The sequence below is a fragment of the Alosa sapidissima genome, chromosome 3 (assembly GCF_018492685.1).
Source record: "Alosa sapidissima isolate fAloSap1 chromosome 3, fAloSap1.pri, whole genome shotgun sequence".
NCBI classification, from domain to species: domain Eukaryota; kingdom Metazoa; phylum Chordata; class Actinopteri; order Clupeiformes; family Clupeidae; genus Alosa; species Alosa sapidissima.
In genome coordinates this window covers 25186622-25207357 of record NC_055959.1, presented here as the reverse complement: position 1 = coordinate 25207357, position 20736 = coordinate 25186622, and the positions used below count along the sequence as shown (strand labels likewise).

The window sequence follows — 20736 nt, the reverse complement described above, 5'->3', positions numbered from 1 at the left end:
AATCTTGCATAAGATGTAAACTATCAATGACCTGTCATATCTGCCGTTCAGCTAAGACACAAAACATCAGATTGCACTACAGATATTACAACAATTGGTTCTTTTTTGATCTGTTAGTCTGTGCACTTCACAATTATGAATTTAGAAAAAAATAAACACGAACAGCAGCTCTTATTGTCTGTAGATGGCAGAGTTGTTCAGACGTCTGACGTCTTTTGCTCTGCCATCTAAAATGAGAGTAAACATGATGTCTTCAGGAACTATGCATGCTAAAAACATCCAACACACCAGTCCAGCTTTATTAGTGTAATTGAGTATAAATGAGTTGATAATTATAGGCAGCTCCAGTTGGAGCTTACTGTCCATTGATCAGCGGCTGTTCATTTGAGAGCAAAATCTCTATCTGCTCCCTCACATAGTCTGCGTAGTTCAGAATCTCTGAGATGCGCTTACGGTTCCGGCTTCCCTCGTTGGCATGTATCTGTGAAACCAAAAACCAAATGGAGATATTTGTAAACAAATGACTACTGAAAACTGAACGCAGTACATGCTTGTGTGTAATCGGGCGACGCCTTTGTCTCACATGGCCCCCTTTCACTGGTGATCTGTGTTTAGTGAGAGGCTGTTATCACTGTTTTCTGAGAGGCGCCTGGACTTCTCATACCGTCTTCATCAGCGCGCTCAGCCACGTATTGATGCGAGTGACAAAGGCGTCCTCACGGTTGTCTATCTTGAGCAGATGATTGTCATGGGAGGCACTGACTGCATTGGTCACTGTGTCCTTGTCCACAAACAGCTGTCATGAAAAACAGAGCAGTGGGCTTAGTGCATCACAGCCAAAAGTAAGTCAGCAAGGACAGCAAAGCCAAACTGATACATATAGGTATATCTATATATCTACCTGTATGTTTCAAGTGTACTGTATCTAATGCAACAGAGGTCTGGTTTAAGAAATAAACTTGTTTTTATATTCTTCACCATAAATTGTGTTTATTCTTGAGGCCTAATGCACATGATACCACACAGCGACACATTGTGGATAATATTTCTAAATGGGGACCATCACCACTCATCTCAGTACATCTGAGTGATCAAGCTGAACATCGGGCCCCTTTAGGATAGAGTATGTTGAGGTTTTTGTCAACTTGTATCAGTTATAAAGATAAGGTTCATTTGACAGCCCACTAACAGTTAGAAGGACAGTGAGTGCAAGGACTGCCATGGCCTACTGGTTAGCGCTTTGGACTTGTAACTGGAGGGTTGTCGGTTCGAACCCCGACCAGTAGGCACGGCTGAAGTGCCCTTGAACAAGGCACCTAACCCCTCACTGCTCCCTGAGCGCCACTGTTGTTGCAGGCAGCTCACTGCGCCGGGATTAGTGTGTGCTTTACCTCTATGTGTGTTCACTGTGTGCTGAGTGTGTTTCACTAATTCACGGATTGGGATAAATGCAGAGACCAAATTTCCCTCATGGGATCAAAAGAGTATATATACTTATACACTAACCATTCTGACTTCATCAGGCATGTCCTCCTCCATCTCATTCTTGGCTATCCGCTCCAGTGTTGCTACGGCGATCTCCAACAGTTTCTCATGATGGTGATTCTCTAGATCTCGGCACTGGGCAAATGTGTTGTTTCAGTCAAGGGAAAGCCAAGAACCAATTTCACATCACATTTTAGTGCTCTGCAACAGGAGTTTCGCAAGGGGGAAACCCGGAAAGATTCTGAGGGGCCCTGACAGTGTTGGACAGGGGTCCTAGATCATGCCAGGTTAGCAGATGTTGGGGGCACTCACACAGCTGGAACATGGGACTGTAGTCATTACTTGTGAGGCACACAGCTTGAGAAGAAAAGGCAAAAAAAAAGGTTCCCATAATAAGCTAAAATTAATTTACAGTTAAAACCAACTCAGTAAGCTTTGGGAGAAAAAAAAACCCCTTCTCTTCACAGTGAACAAACACAACAAAAGTACAGTCCTCAGGTCCTCCGTTTTCACCTTGCCAATGCAATGAACAAAAAAACAACTTGAAATTGAGAGGAAACCAGGAATCATCAGGGTGTGTGATGGGAGGAAACTCAACTCAGCAGTGTTCAACTGCAACTAAAAACTAACTACACAACATTATTGTTTTGCATTCAATGCAATATTGAAGTACCACAGCACAGAATAATTATCTAAAATGGCAGAAGAACTACAAAAAGCTTTGTCTTGCTTGGACATTTGACAATTAAAGGATATATTCCTTGTACATGTTCCAGAAATGCTGCAATCATGTCTGAAATGTTCCTTTCAAAATCTTTTATGATATCCTTTAAAGCAAAGACAAATGGGTTAGTTTTAGGTCTTGTAACCTCTATGTATAATGTTGCTCTTATTGCCAGCACCAAAACTCCAATAGGTAAACTTACTCTCTGTACATTCCAAAATGATCAACATTCTCAAATATATCAAGTACAGTGGTGATTTCTTGTATCTCTCGTTCTATCATCTAGTCACTTCATTCCAATGTGTCACTGTGCAGCACTTCTGATTACGTAAGGGATGCTCAGCTTCTATCATGCATTTGAGTGGGACAGCATACATCACCTCCAAGGGTGAAGCCACAACATCCATGCTCCCTCCCCCATGCAACTCACCTCCAGCTGATCCACCAGCTGCAGCTCCATGGTCATGAGGCCCTCGTAGAGCTGGCTGATCTCCTCATTGTGCTGATCGACCAGGCCATCCAGCATTACACTGTCCGCCATTTGGTGCATCTCATTTACCCTCTGCTCTCTCCAACACACACATCAACACATACTGAAAGGACAAACTCTCTGACTGACAGATTGTAGGTTACCTTACATTTTCTAGATAAGGATCAACCTTGGTTGAAATAGTTGTATAATCTCAGTAAACATTGAGTCCCATTCTCGATAGAATCCCCAAATAGTACACTGTGAGCTATAAGCACACCAAAATTATGCTTGAAGTACAACCCCAAAACAGAAAAAGTAGGGACGTTGTGTAAAATGTGAATAAAAACAGAATGTAATAATCTGCAATGGAGTTGCTGGCATCAAATTCAAAATTAACATATATTTTCCATGAAATGGTCAACATTTTCATTTTCAACATTTGATATATTGTCTATGTCCTTTTTGCTGATAAATATTGGTTTACGAGACTTGTATATTATCACATTCTGTTTTTATTTGCATTTTACACAATGGTCCAACTTTTTTTGTTTTGGGGTTGTATAACCATCTAACTATGGGCTGCCATCTACTACTTGTTTGATTTCTAAGGTATGGAGTCACACCTGTCTCCGGACAATCTCAAACTCGGCCCCTAGCTTGGCGGCCCTGTCCTGGTTGTCAATCACAGCCTCTCGGTAACAAGAGAAAAAGGTGTCGACCTCGTTATGTCGTCTCCAGTGCTGTGCTAAGCCAGCCTCAAACAACTGGGTGCACAGATTCACTAGCTGGTTTTTGAAAGTAGATTTGTGTCAAGGCAAATAGATTACAGAGGCTTTTACTTTTCTAAATTATATATTATATATCCTGATACCCTCATATAAATACCAAGGAGATCACAGGGGTAAGTTTGTATAACAAGATATTGTTAAGTCTATCAATGGAATAGTCTGCAATCAAGACAACACCAGGAAATATGCAAACACAGACTTATGCATAAACCTTATGTTCAGTGAATGTCGCATTGTGCAAGGATATGACTCCAATAAGGTGGGCACTCCAGGGAGATGAGCCAACTTGGTTGCTTCAGCATCGTCTGCAAACATACTCTCAAACAAATAAGATCCATTCAAGTACTCCACAAAAGCATCCTGGGGAAAGCACAAAGGTAAAGCTCATGTTACTTTAAAGACTGACTACATCGGGTCTTGCCATACATCGTATGGCGCATAGTACATAGATCATAGTTTTTCCAGCAAATGCAATTTTGGATTGGAACTCAAAAACATACTATTTGTAAAAGGTCCAATAAAAAGATAATCAGGTATTTAATGGAAAGTTTGCATGAAATCAGTTCCAACCTTATGCAGCTGAAGCTCCTCCTCTATTTTCTTTTTTTCATCTTTTGCTTTCTGTTCCTGAGCCTCATTGTGTTTCTTCTCCTCTATGGCGTACTGGTACTTTGCAAATGCCGCTTCACGCTGTGCAAAGATCGATTTTCAAATGAGCTTGATGTTATATCACAGAGAAGGAACACACTGAGAAGTACTCCCATACTCTCTGAAGCATACAGACATTCTCTTTGCCACTCACTGTTTTTTCATCCAATAGTCTGTAGTCGAGATAGACCAAGTCCGGTAGGTAAGCAGCAATAAAAATTTTGTAGTTTTCCTCTTTGCAGAGAGGATTACCCGCAAGATTAAGTGTACGCAGGTCTTTGAATCTTCTGAGGTATAGCACCTAAAGAAGGAAATTCACAATGCCAGAAATGTCAAGAAGGAACAATGCCATAATTGTCAAGTCACTCGTTATTATATATCCTGGCCTTGGCTTACATTATCAAGTTCAGAAATGAAGTTGTTTCCAATTGAGAGGATCTGCAAGCTCAGAAGAGTCTCAATGTTCTCAATAACTGAGATCCGATTGTTGAATAGGCTCAGATCCTGAAGATTAACCAGTTTATCAAGTCCCTCAATTTTCTCAATATTGTTGAAGGAAAGATCTGCAGAGAGATAATATTTTGAAAATGTAATAAATGTTTACGTCTAAGAACATTTATGTATAAGCAATGATTTGCGTGATGTAATGCCAAGTAATGATGATCAAGAAGCATGTCTGCGATATTTATCTACCTAGACATTATAGCCTATTATTATATTATAAGCAATGTATGAAATCATCTATCTACAGACCCACTCAGGGGATATGAGCAAAAAAAAAAGTTTCTGCTGAACACGTAAAAGTTTCTGGTGAGCATGAGAAACTATCTGGTGCGCACAAGAAACATTTATTTTTTTGCCTTTATCCTCTTAGGGGCTTTGAGTTTCTGGTGAGCAGCATGTGAAAGTTCTGGTGCACACACAAAAGTATCACATGCACACATTACTTAACTTACCAAGCCACACAAGACTGACAAGGCTGTCTAATCCTTCAATCTTCTCTATGATGTTGTTGTCAAGTTGAAGCTTTGTCAAGGCTGTAAACTGCCATAGATGATCTATCTTTAAAATATCTGAATAGATGAGAAGGATTGTTGTGGTCACAGAGTGGACAACAAGTGATCAAAATTATGCAAATGATTTGTGGAAGATTATGCAGTGCCTCCATCATGTACTATCATCAATGACAGAAGCAGGACTGTAGTTCTACAGGCAGAGTGACAAACTCAGAAGTAGGCTAAATTATTTAGCAGAAAGTTGCAATTACAACCAAATTATCTTTCCAGGGCCCTTGCAGTGAACATGCAAGATAAATGGGCCATCCTCTTGTGTTTCCTTACTTAAGAATTCCAGACGCAACTGAGTTACTTCGTCAAATTCAATGCCCTCCTCTTTAGCAATGCGCCCTGCTGGGCCTTGTGGACCCTGTTCCACAATAGCCTTTTGCAGCATCTCCTCGTTCACCACACTGGGCTCTATGGTGTCATGTAACCTGCTCATCTTGCTGGTCGATCACGCTGGTTATAAACTGCTAAGATGGAATAAAGAACAGGTCCTTCTTGTTACATTTTGCAATCAATCTTATCATTAAGCCTGCTTAAGAAAAACAGTTGATAATTCATTTAACCAAAACCGTAGCCATGGAGTCAACATTGGGGGGACCAAATGTGCATGGCGGGTGAAATCAGTTCCTGGCTTTTAATTATATGTAAAAATTCATAAACACATGCTATGTTTATATGTTTTCTTAATCTGTGCATTGTAATGCATTCAAAGCAACCTGGGGGGGGGGGTCATAAAAAAAAAGTGTCATAGCTTGGTCTAGGGTGCAATTGTTCTGGTTTGAATATTGTGAAATAACGTGATCACATAAGATAGAAAATGATACATCCTTGAATACAATTTATTCTAGTTAACAATAGTTTGTAGGGCCCTAGCTCTATAGTCTATAAGGCTCTGGTTTGCCTTAGGTAAGCACTAAGCACTACCCTAGTTCAACTTAGAAAGAGCACTGATCAGATGCTACAGGAGAGGAAGGGCAGAGTCTATATCCTCTTTTTTCAGTTGGTATTTTATAATTCCTATAAGGGTCCTGTCGTGTTTTGTTTTCCCTGTTTAGTGTTTCCTTCATGTCTGCTCCTCTTGTTTACTTCCTGTATCCTGTTCCATGTGTTCCTTCGTTTGTTTTGCCATGTGTCTCTGTTCCCTATGCCTGTGTCTCCTTGTCTTGTTAGTTGAATTATGGTTTCCACCTGTCTCTTGTTTTACCTTGTTCCTTGTCCACCTGTGCCCTGTTACCCCTGTGTATTTAAACCCTCTGTCTCCCCTCAGTCTGCGTTGGTCATTAGTTGTTTGTGTAGTGGTTTAAATACGATTTGTTCAGTTTGCATTAAAGGATTCTTGTAATTCTAAGATTGCCTTGACTTGCCCTGCGTTTGGGTCCAGCTCTCCATTAGCTTACCGTGACAATTCCAAATGCTACAACTTTCTTCTCTAAGCGATGGTTCAAGAAAGGATTAACGTTATTATGCAAATCAAGTCAGTGTTTCTCTGACATTTCTTCACATAACTTAACGTTACCTGAGATCATCTCATATCTGCACTCCCTGTCAGACTTAACCAGTTAGCATACAATGTTTTAGTTTGTGACGAGTGATTATTTTGCACAACAGTGAATGATACTGTAACGTTAACGTTAGCACATCATTATTGAATATTGGGGGGTCGCCCTCAAAGTAGATTAGCACCTTGCATTTCACGGTAACAGTTAACGTTAACTTACCCCACGAGACACCACCAGAGTTTGAGTAATGAAAGGTGAGTTAAGTCGCTCAAGATGTTCAAAGCTGAAACGACCATTCAGCTTTCAGATGGGCAGCAACACGTTATTGCAGACGTTAATTAGACGCCATGCATAATTTGCTTATTAAAGTTGACTAGATAAGCGGCTAACTTGTAGCATATTCTACCTTACGAACAACAGAACTGGCCACAGCGGAAGGACGCACAAACCGTTGCGTAGCAACAAGCCGGTCGGCTGGAAAGTAGTCTGGTTGAGTTCGCAGGACAAATTTGAAGATCTTTCCAGATCATCTTTGAACAGGATGATTAGGACTTTATCTAGACTCACAGAGAGAGGCAAATGTAACATATGCACTTGTATTAGGAGCTGACTTCCCTTAAATCCTAAGAAAAGCTCGCCTATTTTCTAGACCCGTCTGACCAACTACAGCAAAACGCACTGTGATTTTTTTTTGGAGATTGAATATGTAATATCCGAATGAAGGGAAATAAGCCAAACTAAATGCAATATCCCACGAGTGTCCTTAACTTGATACTGCAGTTTATGATAATCATGATTTATGATCAATGCATGTACCTGCTTTCCCCAAGCAGCACATGAAATTGCAATAATACACAGCATCTCTGGACATGGACAAGAAGTTCATTGAACACAGCTTACAATGAGTCCCAATTTCATCGACGGTTAAACCATCCACTCACATTTAACGCTGTCGTGTATTTACCAATGACAGCGTTTCATAGGCGGGACTTCTTATCGCGCTGTCTCCCACCTTCACTCACTCCGTACTGACTGTTTGTTGTCATCAAGATGGAGTTCTTGCTGGGGAATCCGTACAGTACTCCGGTTGGGCAGTGCATTGGTAAGTACTGAGTTGTAGACAAATAATGATTTTGCTATACAGTTCCCATAAATGAAGGTTAATTGTATACCCGCTCTGTAAGCTTATTCACTGCTCATTTCAGAATTTTGTAGCCCACATCCTGTTAGCATTTCGGCTAACTAGCCATCGACAGCTAGCATAGTAGTCGTTTGATACAGCAGCTGACCGTCCAGTTAGCAGACTAGCTGTGAGGTATTTCTTGACAGCCTGTCAGTAAGTTGTTTAGATGTGTTGGTATTCCGTTGATGGACATACAAATGGTTCTTTGCGCATGTTGTTCTAGTTGCTTTATTTTGAAGGATGTTCCTATCCTAGCTAGCCTTGTCTTTCATATTTTTTCAAAGAGCCACCAGACCAGAAGCTAACGATAACGTAACGTTAATTGGTTTAGTACATCCTCGCAGTAGCTTCATACATACCAGCTTGTTTGTTATGTTACTAGCAGGGCAAACAAGCTTTTGAGCTTCAAACAAGTCAATTACACTCTTTATACTTACAAACTAGTTCATTCAACGTTATATGGTTACATGGGTGTTACACACTTGAGCAACTTCACTTGAGTGAAACATGAGCAACTTCACCTCAATTTTTTCAATAAGCCGGATGTACAAGTTTTAGTTGCTGGACTGTTGGTAGTTATATCTGACAAGCTCTTTTTGCCAAGGCTCTGCGACTGGTTAGCCTAACTGTATTTACCAACGCCCATTAATGATACAGGAGTGCTTTTCTGGCCAAAGCCAAAACTTCCATGGTGTTGATCCCCAACACATTTCGTACCGGCAGGACCACATATGTTTCTGGTGAAAGGATTCATTAGTTGATGTGTACCGCATCCGGATATGCAATGACAATAAAGTCAGTGTTTGAGAGAGCCTGTGTACCTTATTTATCTACCAGATTGATGAGACAGTGTACAGTATACAAGCTTCTTCAGAGCACATCGCTCACTGTCAAAATCAATTGGACCTGCAGTTTTTTTGGCTATGTTGATTTTGCCAAAAGTTTTGTATAAATCATTTAAATCTCCTAATTATTTAGGCCTAGCTGACACAACTACTCTATATAACTGTCAGTCAGCCGAGGATGTAGGCTATTTACTCTAAACACTAATCTGATGCCTAGTCTCCAGTTGGGACGCTGTGACGGTCTAGCTGTAGAGTAGGCTGGCTATCAGTGTTTCCACTCCAGAAAGCATACTGTGCTGTCTGTCAGTTATTCTGTTATAGGGACAGAAGGCACATAATGTGCAGTAAAAACCATAAACACTTTCAACTCTGCTGGACAGACTCAGGAAAGGAGACCTCCTAAATATCCAGAGCCACCCGGGAACACATTCTCCCCTGCAGGCAGCAGTGTTGATGTTATCTGTTGGAGTCTGGATCCAGCATTGCTTGCTGTTGAGTCGGAGGACAGAGGTGTCCAGGTCTCTGACTGCTGAGAAGGAATATGGGTAGGGCCCTTCGTCCTCTTAGGCTGGATAAGTCTCCCCCGTTAAGTAGTCTGTTTTGGTTCCCAGTGAATGTTTGGTTTGAGCTCAAACTCTGACCCCCACAGAGACTGTTTGATGTCTGCTGATATGCCGTTGTCGACTACTTGCCACTCGTCACAATAATGGAAAACAGGAGCAAACAGGCAATGCTATCTGGTGTTTACTCCAAGTGCCGCTGAGTGAAACACTTTTTGACAGCACATGTGTGAGACTCCTATGTTGTTTATGTTTTAAACAGGATTATTTATTAGCCTGGTCTCTACGTTGGGAGGGATTAAGGGAAAGGTGAAGTGTGTGATGGTTCACCTGCCAGTACAGAGTAGACACACTCAAAGTGGGGTTTTAAGAGACTTCCTAGATCTTCCCTGTCGGTCTAGTGGCCAGTATGGCCTGGGCTGGCACAGCCCGGAGGAGGACTGCCCTCTGATGGGGCCGTCTGCAGATGCACACTCACAGCCTTCGGCTTGGCTGGCGTCACTGGCAGAGGATGGCACGGCCTGCCACTTCCCTCCACGTGACAACGGCACTGGGCTTCAGCTCGCCGAGCAGCTAGAGCACAATCACCTCTGCTCCATGGGTCCCAGCAGCAGCCTGAAGGATTGATTGTGCCTCTCTCTCTCTCTCTCTCTCTCTCTCTCTCTCTCTCTCTCTCTCTCTCTCTCTCTCATTCTGTCTTTCTCTCTCTCTCTCTCTCTCTCTCTCACCCACACACGGAAACACAAACACACACTCATTCATCATCTCTTTCCCACACTTTCTTTTCCTCTCTTTCTTTCATTCTTTCCTTGTTTCTTTCTCTTTCGTTTCTTTTTGTGAACCCTTCCCCTTACACAGCCCTCCATTTTTTCCTTCCTCCTCACTGGCTTCGACTCTTGTCTTCCCTCTTGTTTTCCCTTTCTCACTCCTCATCCCACGCTCCCGCTTGCTCTCCCTGTGTTTGCTCTTAAATCCTGTTGAAACCGATTACTGGAGAAATCCCAGTGGCTGGAGCTTGTTAAGGCCTAATGCTCTTCATTCTATAGCTGAGCTGAGGAGCTGAACCTGTGTCACTCCTCCATCTGTACTATTCTCACTTTCTGTTTTGAAGAGCCACAGGTGGAGTGAAATGCAAAATTCTTTGTATGTGCTGATATGAAATGCACTCGTAATGAAGATGCTAAAGCAAGGCTTTTTTGCTTTATTGTCTTTACCTGGACGATGCCTAGCAATGTCATCTGGGAACTTTGCCGAGTTTGTTGTGCCAGCTCTCTCTCAGCCTTGCGCATAAATGGTGGGGGTAGGTAGGGCAGCCTGGAGTTGAGGTGGAGGACACAGCTCGTGTTTCTCCTGGCTGCCTGGGCTCTGGGTTGTGCCCCCCTCCTCTCTCTTAAGGATGGAGCCCCCCAAAACACACACACACTTAAAAGACTTTGCAGGATCAGATACTGCTGATTGCAGCATGGGTCTTAACTGCAGATTGCTGCTAGTTAAGACCCATGTGTCATCATGTTGCAGCATCTCAGGTGAATGAGATCTAGGTTATCATTCCCTGTGTAGCTGTACTCCACCCTTAAAGATGATGACTCGGCTGGATTTAGTGCCCCCCCCACCCAATGGTCTTAAAGCTATCCTATCTACGGTTGGAGTTAAGAGCTCAGACTGACCGTGTGCTGAGAGGACAACTCGTCCTCTTCTGGGGAACCTGAGACAGGGGCCTGCTCTGCAGGGGACCTCCGCTCTCCATGGTGCTGAAACAATGATGCTGGCTCTGATCAGGAGGTCTCTCAGGCACACTTTATTGAAGTCCACTGAAATATTTAAAAGGTCTTTGATCAGAGCTACTGCCTGAATGTCCAGACCTGTTAGTGTCCTGAGTGTTTTACTGTCTTTGTTCTCTGCTATGTCTATGTTCTTAAATTTGGAAGATGATACTCAGAGAATGGGTTTGTCCTTATAATTAGAGTGAGGTTGGTCCAGTCAGAGTAGCCTACTGGTATAACAGAAAAATCAGATCGTCACACTGTGCGAGTTGGATGTCTCTTTTAGTCAAAGATTATGAGGCCCATTCTGTATTTTGTTGGGTGGGGGGAAGGGGAATAAGCAGTTTGGTGTTGTAGCACATTGTATCAAATGCCAATGGCAGCTAGTTCAATGTATTGAATCAAATGGGCTCCTAAGCTATTTGTAGCTTAGTGGAAAGATCAGTCATTATCAATCAATAAAGCCTAACCTGAAACCTGACTGAATCTGATGACAAAAAAGGTTAACAAATTCCAGTATATTGCTGCCATAACCTGCATCTTATGCTTCTTTCAATGCTTCAACCAGGATTCAGAAGTGGGGGAAACCACACTCTCTTGTGTGTTACTTTTAAAAGGATTTATTGCACCATGCCCTTGACTACAGACGCGTTTCGGCGTCAAGCCGTCTTCAATGGATTGATGGTGGAACCCGGTTGATTTTATTTCTGAAAGGACTAGCTGGGGTTATCTGACTTTGCGCCACAATCTGGTGTGACCAGGGTCAGTTTCAGCACAAATGACACAACCTTACTATTGGTTTGCTGTTTTATTGGTAATTGCTGTGTCTCTCACTGATTATGATCTGAATTGCCATAACCGGGGAATAACTTGCTAACTTCCTCATTAGCCTGTCCAATGCCCAGTTTATCTTATAAAGATAGTTTCTTCAGTTTCTTATTATCTCAATGGTATGGTGTCGTGACCCCATTTTCATGATATTTCATTGTGCTTGTAGTAAAACCCACCCCAATCTGTTGATATTTTCCGTTGAGACAGGGTTGGGGGGAGGGGGATTTACTGAGCTTTGCTTCTAGAGAGAGAGAGAGGCAGGGTAGCAAAGAGGTCAGCCCTCTGTCAGGCAGAGGGTCGTCTGCTGATTGAAGCCGCAGCCCTTGAGGGAATGAGATCTCGGAGCCATAATTGGGAGGATGGTGCTTTCACACCAGAGGCCATAATCCTGGCGCCAGCTCCAATTGCTTTTGGAAGTGAGATTCGGTCATTAAGAGGAGAGCCGACTATTCCTCTGGAATAGTGTCGTGACACCCAAAGCCTCTGATGTCGGAGATGGCAAAGTGCTGTAGATGAGAAGGGGGGGGGGGGGGTGAAGATGTTGCAGCAGACATTTAGCTGGCCAAAAACATCCTTAGTCTAATTATGTGTAAAGCAGGGGGTCGTAATGCCTGTCTGTTTTCATCACTTTTGGTTGCCTGGTGGATCGGAAGCAGAATGTTGGAGGTAGGCAGTGCTCAGTGGGGGGAAAGGACCCTTCACATCTGTCTTTGAAGAAATCTCGGTCAACCTCGGTCGCCGGTCATCCCTCCTGGATACACTCATGGAACAGACTGTTCCAGCTAGAGAGACCATTACCTAAAATGGCTGCAGAGATGTTGTTGTGAGAAATATTAAGGTCATCTCTGAGCCTCAGGCCTGTACCCCTGGGTACTCCGAGGGATGTGTGTCCAGGCAGCTGGAGCTCTGCATGCTTATTAAGCACATCGGTCCGGCCTCTGCCTTCCTCACAAATGGTTTTAGTTTTGTAGCTGTAAGTTAAAGGAACTGGTTGATTACATTAGGTCTGTAATGTAATCAACCTCATTTAGGCTTATTGTGTTTTTCTAGATATTTCCAAAAAACTGTGTGTGTAGAAAGCTTCTGAGTAAGATCCGCAGCATCATCCTAGGCTGCTGAGCAGTTCCTTTTGGGAGCTCGAGCCCTATGGCAATTCTGTGAGCAGAGCGGTGCATAAAATGCACCGAACTGAACACAGGCACTTAGAGCCAGACAGTCAGTCAGCTCTGGAAAATACTTTCCCCATCACCACCACAAAACGACTCTGGGAGGCTTTCTGGACAGGCGGGGAGTTAGTCTGACCAAACTTGCGAGACCTACTTAGCAGCGGCCACAGTGGTTCAGTGTTCACGACGGTGTACAGCACTGGCAGCCAGACAGGCAGGCCTGATAGAAGTCTGGCTCAGACTCCTGTCATCAGCACGCCAGGGCTCGCACCGTCCAGAGCTCCAACTGCCCACCCACCCACCTCACCCCCCACTGGCCTCAGCAGGAAGTTGTCTGCACCTTGGACAGGAAGCTGGCTGCCGACCGGGCCTCAGCTCCCCAGGGGAGCCCTTCATCGGCTGGTTCGCTGGCAGCTGGTTCTTCCGGTGACGTTCTGAGGCAGAGGGCAGTGGCGGGGTGCTGGGTGGTCCGGCGCTGGTTGGCTGGCCGGCCAGGCCTTATACATGTCACTCTGTGGTGTTGAGAGTGGCAGAGGGCCAGTGTCCGGCAGAGGGATTACATAAAGAGCCAAGACAGAGGGACGGAGAGAGAAAGTGAGAAAGAAAGTGGACACACACGTACACACACACACACACACACGAAGACACACAAAGTTCTCTGGTGTGTGCGAATTCCAGGCTGCTTCTGCTGGTGCTGTCGTCGTCCTCTGAATGATATCAGAGCGAATGAATGAAGCGCAGGGCCAGAGCGGCTCTCCCCACACGACTGGCCTCAAAGCCTCACAGCCAGCAGGAGGGACACAAGAAGCCGTTTGTGTCATTTTCCAGCATACGATGCCTGTCCTCCCACACACTTTTACACGCACGCACACATAAAGCACACACTTTTACACGCACGCACGCACGCACGCACGCACGCACGCATAAAGCACACACTTTTACACACAGTACTATTGTAAGGGAAATAATGGAAGAAGTAATGGAGGAGCTTGCAGAGTTTGTGACTCAGATCCTGGATCAGGTTCAGATTGGCTTGAGACGTGGCCTCTGACTCGTAGCATTGCACTGCACACACACTCCACACGCTTCAGTGCTCTCATGTGCACACACACACACACACAAAAAAACACTCACAGCATCTAAACCGCACAGTGACAACAAACTTCACACAGTGCACTGTGCGCACACACACACACACAACCAAAACCACACTTATAGCATAAAACCACACAGTGACAACAAACTTAACACGGTGCACTGCACACACACACGCTTCAGTGCTCTTATGTACTACACACGCACACACACACACACACACACACACACACATCCAAAACAACACTCATAGCATCTAAACCGTACCGTGACAACAAATTTCACACAGAGCACAGCACACTTACACACAGTATGCATGATGCCTGGCTACTGAGCTGCACAGCTGAGATCCGCAGAAGCTGACTGACCAGACAGATCAGGTACATCCCTTGCAGATCACCACCTTCCATCTGCCTCGAGCACACTCAACTGGTCTGTTTATTGCTGTTCTAAGTCTAATTTCCCTTTGCCCCTTGCCTAAAACCCTGTGCGTTAGTGTGTGTTGATCTGCAGTGACTGGCGTTTCCAAAGCCTCCTCCAATGGCTCCATCATTGGTCATGACTACAGTGCTGTATATAATGTCTGATGTTGTGTGTGTGTGTGTGTGTGTGTGTGTGTGTGTGTGTGTGTGTGTGTGTGTGTGTGTGTGTGTGTGTGTGTGTGTGTGTGTGTGTGTGTGTGCAGAAAAGGGCACAGATGGCTCCCTGCAGGGCGAGGACTGGACGCTCAACATGGAGATCTGTGACATCATCAACGAGACGGAGGAGGGGTGAGTATCATGGCCGAGCCTCAGCAGATAGGTGGGGGAGAGAGAAAAGCCGTTTGTGTGTGGACAGAGATGGACAGTGTTGATATGAGTAAGTGTGTGTCTGAAAGAGAGTCTGTGTGTGGACTAGGAGAAAGAGAGCGAGAGAGAGAGAGGTGTGTGTGTGTGAGAGAGAGGGCGAGCGAGCAGGAGGTGTGTGTGTGAGCGAGAGAAAGTGGTGTGTGTGTGAGCGAGAGAAAGAGAGAAAGTGGTGTGTGTGTGTGAGAGAGAGAGAGAGAGAGAGAGAGGTAGGTTGGTCTAGTCCAGTAGTCTTCTGCCGTAATATATTTTGCCACAGGGGTCTTGGCAGACAGGTGTCTCATGGGATAAAATGCACCAGTGCTTAGGCCTCCCTTCAGGCACTCTCCCTATCTCACACAGACACACTAACTCACACACTAACTCACACACTAACTCACACACTAACTCACACACTAACTCACACACTAACTCACACACTAACTCACACACTGACTCCACTTTCCAAGTCTTTGCTCTTTCAACACAAAACTTACTCACTCTGATTTCCTACCCTCATTTTGTCTCTCTTGACACATATACACACACACACACACACACACACACACACACACACACACACAAACACAAAGAGAGACTCGCTCTCTCTCTCTTCAGTCTATTCTCTTTCTACACTCCTTATCATTTTCTTTCTATCACTCTTTCTCTCTTTTTATAACACACACACACACACAGACACAGACACACACACACACACACACACACACACACACACACACACCTCATCTCCTCCGTCTCACCTTTTTTTCCTTTCACACAAAACTGTACCACTCCCTTTATCTAATTCGCCTGTCTATCTTTCTTTGTATCTCTGTATCACACACACACACACACACAGACCTGGCTCTGTTCTGCTTGGCTCCAGAGAACACTGGCCAGTGTTGTATTGTGAGCCTCGCAGGTCAGTGGCCGTCTGGACGGGGCTATTGTCCTTGGGGAAAGTGGGAAGCTGCAGAGAATCCCAAATATGCTCGCCGGCTAGATCATGCCTCTGGCCTTGGTGTCTCAGTCTCACATGTGTACTTAATCCTCTCAAGAGCTCTAAAATTAACAGTTAACTCAGTTCACCTGAGCTCCCTCCTAATATCATCATGCCAGAAAAATGCCTTGGGACAGTGATTGTGCTGTTCCTCCTACTTTGACACCCTTGATTTGGAAACATGAAACCTTTGTCCATCAAATACATGGAGGGGACTCAGTGATGTTTCTACTTGGTTATCCATCCATATTATTGTCATTTGGGTAGCTTCACAGGATAAGGGTGGTGGTAAGCGCTTTGTTTCACAAGGCTGTACATTTAAACATCTTGAAATTTCATTATTTATGTTTTTTTTATCTGTTGAAGTATAAAGAGTTTCCTGTTTCAAATGTTGAAAAGTACCATTTGTTTCTCACATGTTTTTCAGAGAAATACTGATGGTGAAAAACTAAATCTGTCTCAGATGTCCACTCCAACATGATCTGTAGCATTGGCAGAATGCAGTCACTGAAAACAGAGCGCTTGACCCTGATCGTGAAACTGCCCAATAATTTTGCACTGTTTTTCAGTGCTGCTAAGTCTAATCATTAATAATAGCATGCGGTTATCCAACATCTCATATTTGGAGGAACACAGTCATGTATGTGGAGAATGCCAAGCGCTTACCCTGACTGTGAAACTACCCAATTATAGTTCACAGTCTATCCACAGTAGAATTTCCTCTGTGTTGCTCATGATTGCCAACCCACACGGCATTGCAGATTTGAGCGGAGTGTCGGCTGTGGGTTGCTGGTGTTTTCTGGGGGTTAATTACATCCTCTCTCTCCCGTTCTCCCCTGCGTAGGCCCAAAGACGCCATCCGAGCCTTAAAGAAGAGGCTGAATGGAAATAGGAATTTCCGCGAAGTGATGCTGGCCTTAACGGTGATTACACACACCCTACCACTGAATTACAATTCATAAAGCCCATGCAAAGACCCACCAGAATGCCCTTTGCCTACATCCAGAATTGCTGTTTTCCCAATGTTAGTGTAACATCTTTGCGTAACATCTTTCATGGGAAGTGTTGTCAGTCGCTCTGTGAACAAGTGGGTTTCTTTTACATACCACAGTATATACACACAAGACTGTGGGTGACTCGGAGCTTTGACAGCCTCAAATATACTCCTTACGAAATAAAAAGCAGATTCTCTAGGGATTGTGCACACTGTGGACTGTTAAGCTAACAGAGGCGTTTTAATGACTTTGGAGGTTGAGAGTGCTCTACTAATGGGTTATGCATAACAGAGTTGCCCTAGTGTTGTCACATGTTCAACATGCATGTACTTGTTAAGTCTCAGACAACATGGTTCTGATTTCTTTGATTCAAGCGATGCCTATCTTGCAACACATACACAGACATAGACACAGTGTCTTTGATGTTCTGAGTGTTTTAAGAATCATTGATCCGCTGCACTGCGTATATCAATACACTATGGCCGTGTCGATCCTGTCCCACCCCTGTCTTACTCTGTCTGTTTCTGATACATCTGAAACACACCTGCATCCCCCAGATTTTAGAGACGTGTGTGAAGAACTGCGGCCATCGTTTCCACGTGCTGGTGGCCAACAGGGACTTCATAGATGGCGTGTTGGTCAAGATCATCTCCCCCAAGTTCAACCCCCCCACCATAGTCCAGGACAAGGTGCTTGCCCTGATCCAGGTGAGACTGAGGAGAGGTGATTCTGCCTCCTTTCCACATCTTTCCTCTGTTATTCTCTCCATTTACCTCTTTCTTTCTTCATTCTGAGTCTTCCTTCTCTATTCCTTTTCCTGGTCTTACGCTGTCATTAAGAGGTTGTTATCTGGAGCCGACAGCCTTACTGTGAGAGTGTGAAACTGTCAATGGGAGTGTCATTATATATGAGCCAGAGTGTGTGTCAGAGAGAGAGAGAGATCTATGAGTATGCCTCTATGGAGTGGGTTTGAATGTACGAACAAGCTGTGTGTGTGTGTGTGTGTGTGTGTGTGTGTGTGTGTGTGTGTGTGTGTGTGTGTGTGTGTGTGTGATAGAGAGAGGATGTTCTTCTAACACTGGCGATGTGTTTTGCAGGCGTGGGCAGATGCCTTCAGGAGCAGTCCAGACCTGACCGGTGTGGTTCACATCTATGAGGAGCTGAAGAGAAAAGGCATTGAGTTCCCCATGGCTGACCTGGATGCACTCTCACCCATTCACACACCACAACGGGTGAGCACTTAGGGCCATACTTTCCCAGGCGCTTAAGTTTAAAACCAAAAAAGTGTGTAACTACACAGTTTTCAGGCTTTGCACAATCTGCCTTTGACTTACATTTCAGTCTGTCACCTACACCATGAAGGCGTTTACGTGCATTTGGGAAGAATCAAGTTTCTTATGGAAACTGCTCTTGTGCGTATTCTGCCCCAGAATTGAGCGGCTGTATTAGTTCAAGCGCCACTACAAGGCGAAGCACCATATTGCGTTTGAAGTCAGCAGCAGGCAGTTCTAACAACATACACTACCAGTCAAAAGTTTTGAAACACCTACTCTTTTATGGGTCTTTGTTTTCTACTTGTTACATTGTAGAGCAAAACTGAAAACTCAAAGCTATGAATTAACATACATGTGGTTATGTAATAAACAAGAAAGAGTAAGCAAAGCAACATGTTTTGTATTTTAGTCTCTTCAGCCTCTTGCTATGATGAGGGTATTTCACACTCCTGGCATTCTCTCAGCTTTGTTAAGGTAGACACTGGGAAGGACTTTCCAACAGTCCTGAAGGAGTCCTATACATGTTGAGCACTTCTTGGCTGCTTTTCAGATGTTTTAAATTAGCCCCCGTTTACCTCCATGACTGCTTTGCATCATAACCATCTTTATGAGATGGTCATCTAAAATACTTCTCGATTAACAAAAGTAAACAAAAAGCAGCCAACATGGGCTCATGTATGGAAACACCTTCATGACTGCTGGAAAACCATACCCAGGCTGGATTTGCATTTGTGTACACTACATAACCCTACACGTGTTATCTCATAGTTTAGAGTTTTACAGTGTTGTTCCACAATTTAAAAATTGTTAGAAAAAGAAGGTATCGTAAAAAAGTAGGCATTTCAAAAATAACAATATTTCAGTGTCAAATTTGGTGCTGACCAACATATGTCCCAAGGTTACATAGTATTTGCCGACTAGACTGCAACTTGAACTGCAGATATTATTAAAGACAAAAAGACCCTTTGGATGTATCCATAGGATTGGTAGCTGCAGGATTGATGTGGGATATGTTTTGTTTCCATGCTTGCTGACCCTTGAGTATGGCTAATGTAATATATTGATGTGGGATATGTGATGTGTTTCCATGCTTGCTGACCCCTGAGTATGGCTAATGTATTGTATTGGTGTCCTTCTCCCTGCTCTCTGTCTGTAGGGTGTCCCAGAGGTGGACCCGGACGTGCTGAAGTACCGGGCCCCCGTCCCGACCCAGATCCCTAGCGTGACCTCCCAGCCCCCGCCCAGAGCAGCCCCAGCCGGCCAGGGCTCGGCCACCGCCTCCCCCACCCACATCCCACCCACCGTCCAGGGCCCCATCAACGCCAACCCCGAACAGGTACCATACTCTCACTCAGTCACTCACCGGAAACTCACTCACCCATTTGAGAATGTCAAGTTCATAATATTGAATGAATACTTGGCAGGAGCCCAGAGTGTTCCAAAGAATGAGTTGCACTCCTGCGTCACGTGTACCACACTCTTGTGCATGTGGTGTATTGGATACAGGGGTCATTTGGAGAACTGTGCGTAGTGAAGATGGGCTCCCTGTCTGTGTTTGAGTGTCTCTTCATCTGTCCGTCTACAGATCGCCAGGTTGCGCAGCGAACTGGACATTGTCCGTGGCAACTCCAAAGTGATGTCAGAGATGTTGACGGAGATGGTGCCAGGACACGAGGAGGCGTCTGACCTCGAGCTGCTGCAGGTCTGTTTCTCATTCCATGCATTCTCTCCCTCTGTGTGTGTGTGTGTGTGTCCCTGTGTGTGTGTTTGTGTGTGTGTGTGTGTGTGTGTGTGTATCTGTATCTATGTGTGTGCGTGTGTCTCCCCTTTCTTTCACCCCTCTCCCCAGTTCTGTCCACCCCCCCCCCCCACCCCCTCCTGCTCACCTCTTTCCTGCTCACCTCTTTCCTGCTCGCCTTTTCTCTCTCGGTGACCCCCTGCTCTCACATCTCACTCCCTGTGTCTCTCTCAGATTGATTTTCTCATCCCCTGATCTTTTTATTCCTTTCCCCTCACTGGTTTCCCCTCTGTGGGTGTTGGGCAATCTTCCGCCTGCAGGGGGAGCCATAGCACTGATCCTGGCACAGACAGACAGTCAGTCAGTCAGTGGTGGCCAGGCTTGGTGCACTATTCCTTCATGTCAGTCTTTCCCATGTGTTTTTTTTTTTTGGTCAGAGCTCAGCTCAGAATACAAGCCTTTGGGCTAAAGATTGGCTGCCTGAGAAAGGAATATGTGCAATCTACTTCTGTGTGCCATCAAATTATAACTCATGTGTGACCAGCATTTTGAAAGGTTATATTATTTTTTGGGTGAGAGTAAGTGTACGGCAATGTTTGTAATTGTGTGTGTGTGTGTGTGTGTGTGCGTTCAGGAGCTGAACAGGACGTGCAGGGCCATGCAGCACAGGCTGGTGGAACTCATCTCTCGCGTGTCCAATGAGGAGGTGACTGAGGAGCTCTTGCACGTCAACGATGACCTCAACAACATCTTCTTACGCTACGAGAGGTTAGGAAGGACAT

The 20736-nt window shown here is 44.6% G+C and overlaps 2 protein-coding genes across 5 annotated transcripts in view; one reads left to right on the top strand and one right to left on the bottom strand.

The window, feature by feature from the left end:
* Positions 1–278: 278 nt before the first annotated feature.
* drc3 (dynein regulatory complex subunit 3) lies at positions 279–7094 on the bottom strand. Of its 2 annotated transcripts, none has more exons than XM_042087469.1 (13): positions 6900–7094; positions 5458–5648; positions 5074–5190; positions 4514–4680; positions 4272–4418; positions 4040–4159; positions 3717–3829; positions 3305–3479; positions 2640–2771; positions 2242–2312; positions 1507–1630; positions 665–796; positions 279–481 (listed from the first exon to the last, which is right to left on the bottom strand). In XM_042087469.1, the coding sequence occupies exons 2-13, from the start codon at positions 5615–5617 to the stop codon at positions 356–358; spliced, it is 1584 nt and encodes a 527-aa protein (XP_041943403.1). In that variant the 5' UTR covers positions 5618–5648; positions 6900–7094; the 3' UTR covers positions 279–355. The 2 variants fall into 2 exon arrangements, with proteins under 2 accessions (XP_041943403.1, XP_041943404.1); XM_042087470.1 differs by having other exon boundaries at positions 5458–5645.
* The window catches only part of LOC121706027 (TOM1-like protein 2), a 26017-nt gene continuing 11779 nt past the window's right edge, over positions 6499–20736 (top strand). For 2 of the 3 annotated variants that reach the window (XM_042087467.1, XM_042087466.1), the window contains exons 1-8: positions 7197–7782; positions 14809–14893; positions 16792–16870; positions 17500–17649; positions 18040–18174; positions 19373–19552; positions 19802–19918; positions 20589–20722. In XM_042087467.1, the coding sequence (XP_041943401.1) occupies positions 7731–7782; positions 14809–14893; positions 16792–16870; positions 17500–17649; positions 18040–18174; positions 19373–19552; positions 19802–19918; positions 20589–20722 (932 nt within the window). In that variant the 5' untranslated portion in view covers positions 7197–7730. Of the gene's footprint in view, positions 6656–7196; positions 7783–14808; positions 14894–16791; positions 16871–17499; positions 17650–18039; positions 18175–19372; positions 19553–19801; positions 19919–20588; positions 20723–20736 lie in introns of those variants that run through there. The other variant, XM_042087465.1, reaches the window with a different exon arrangement.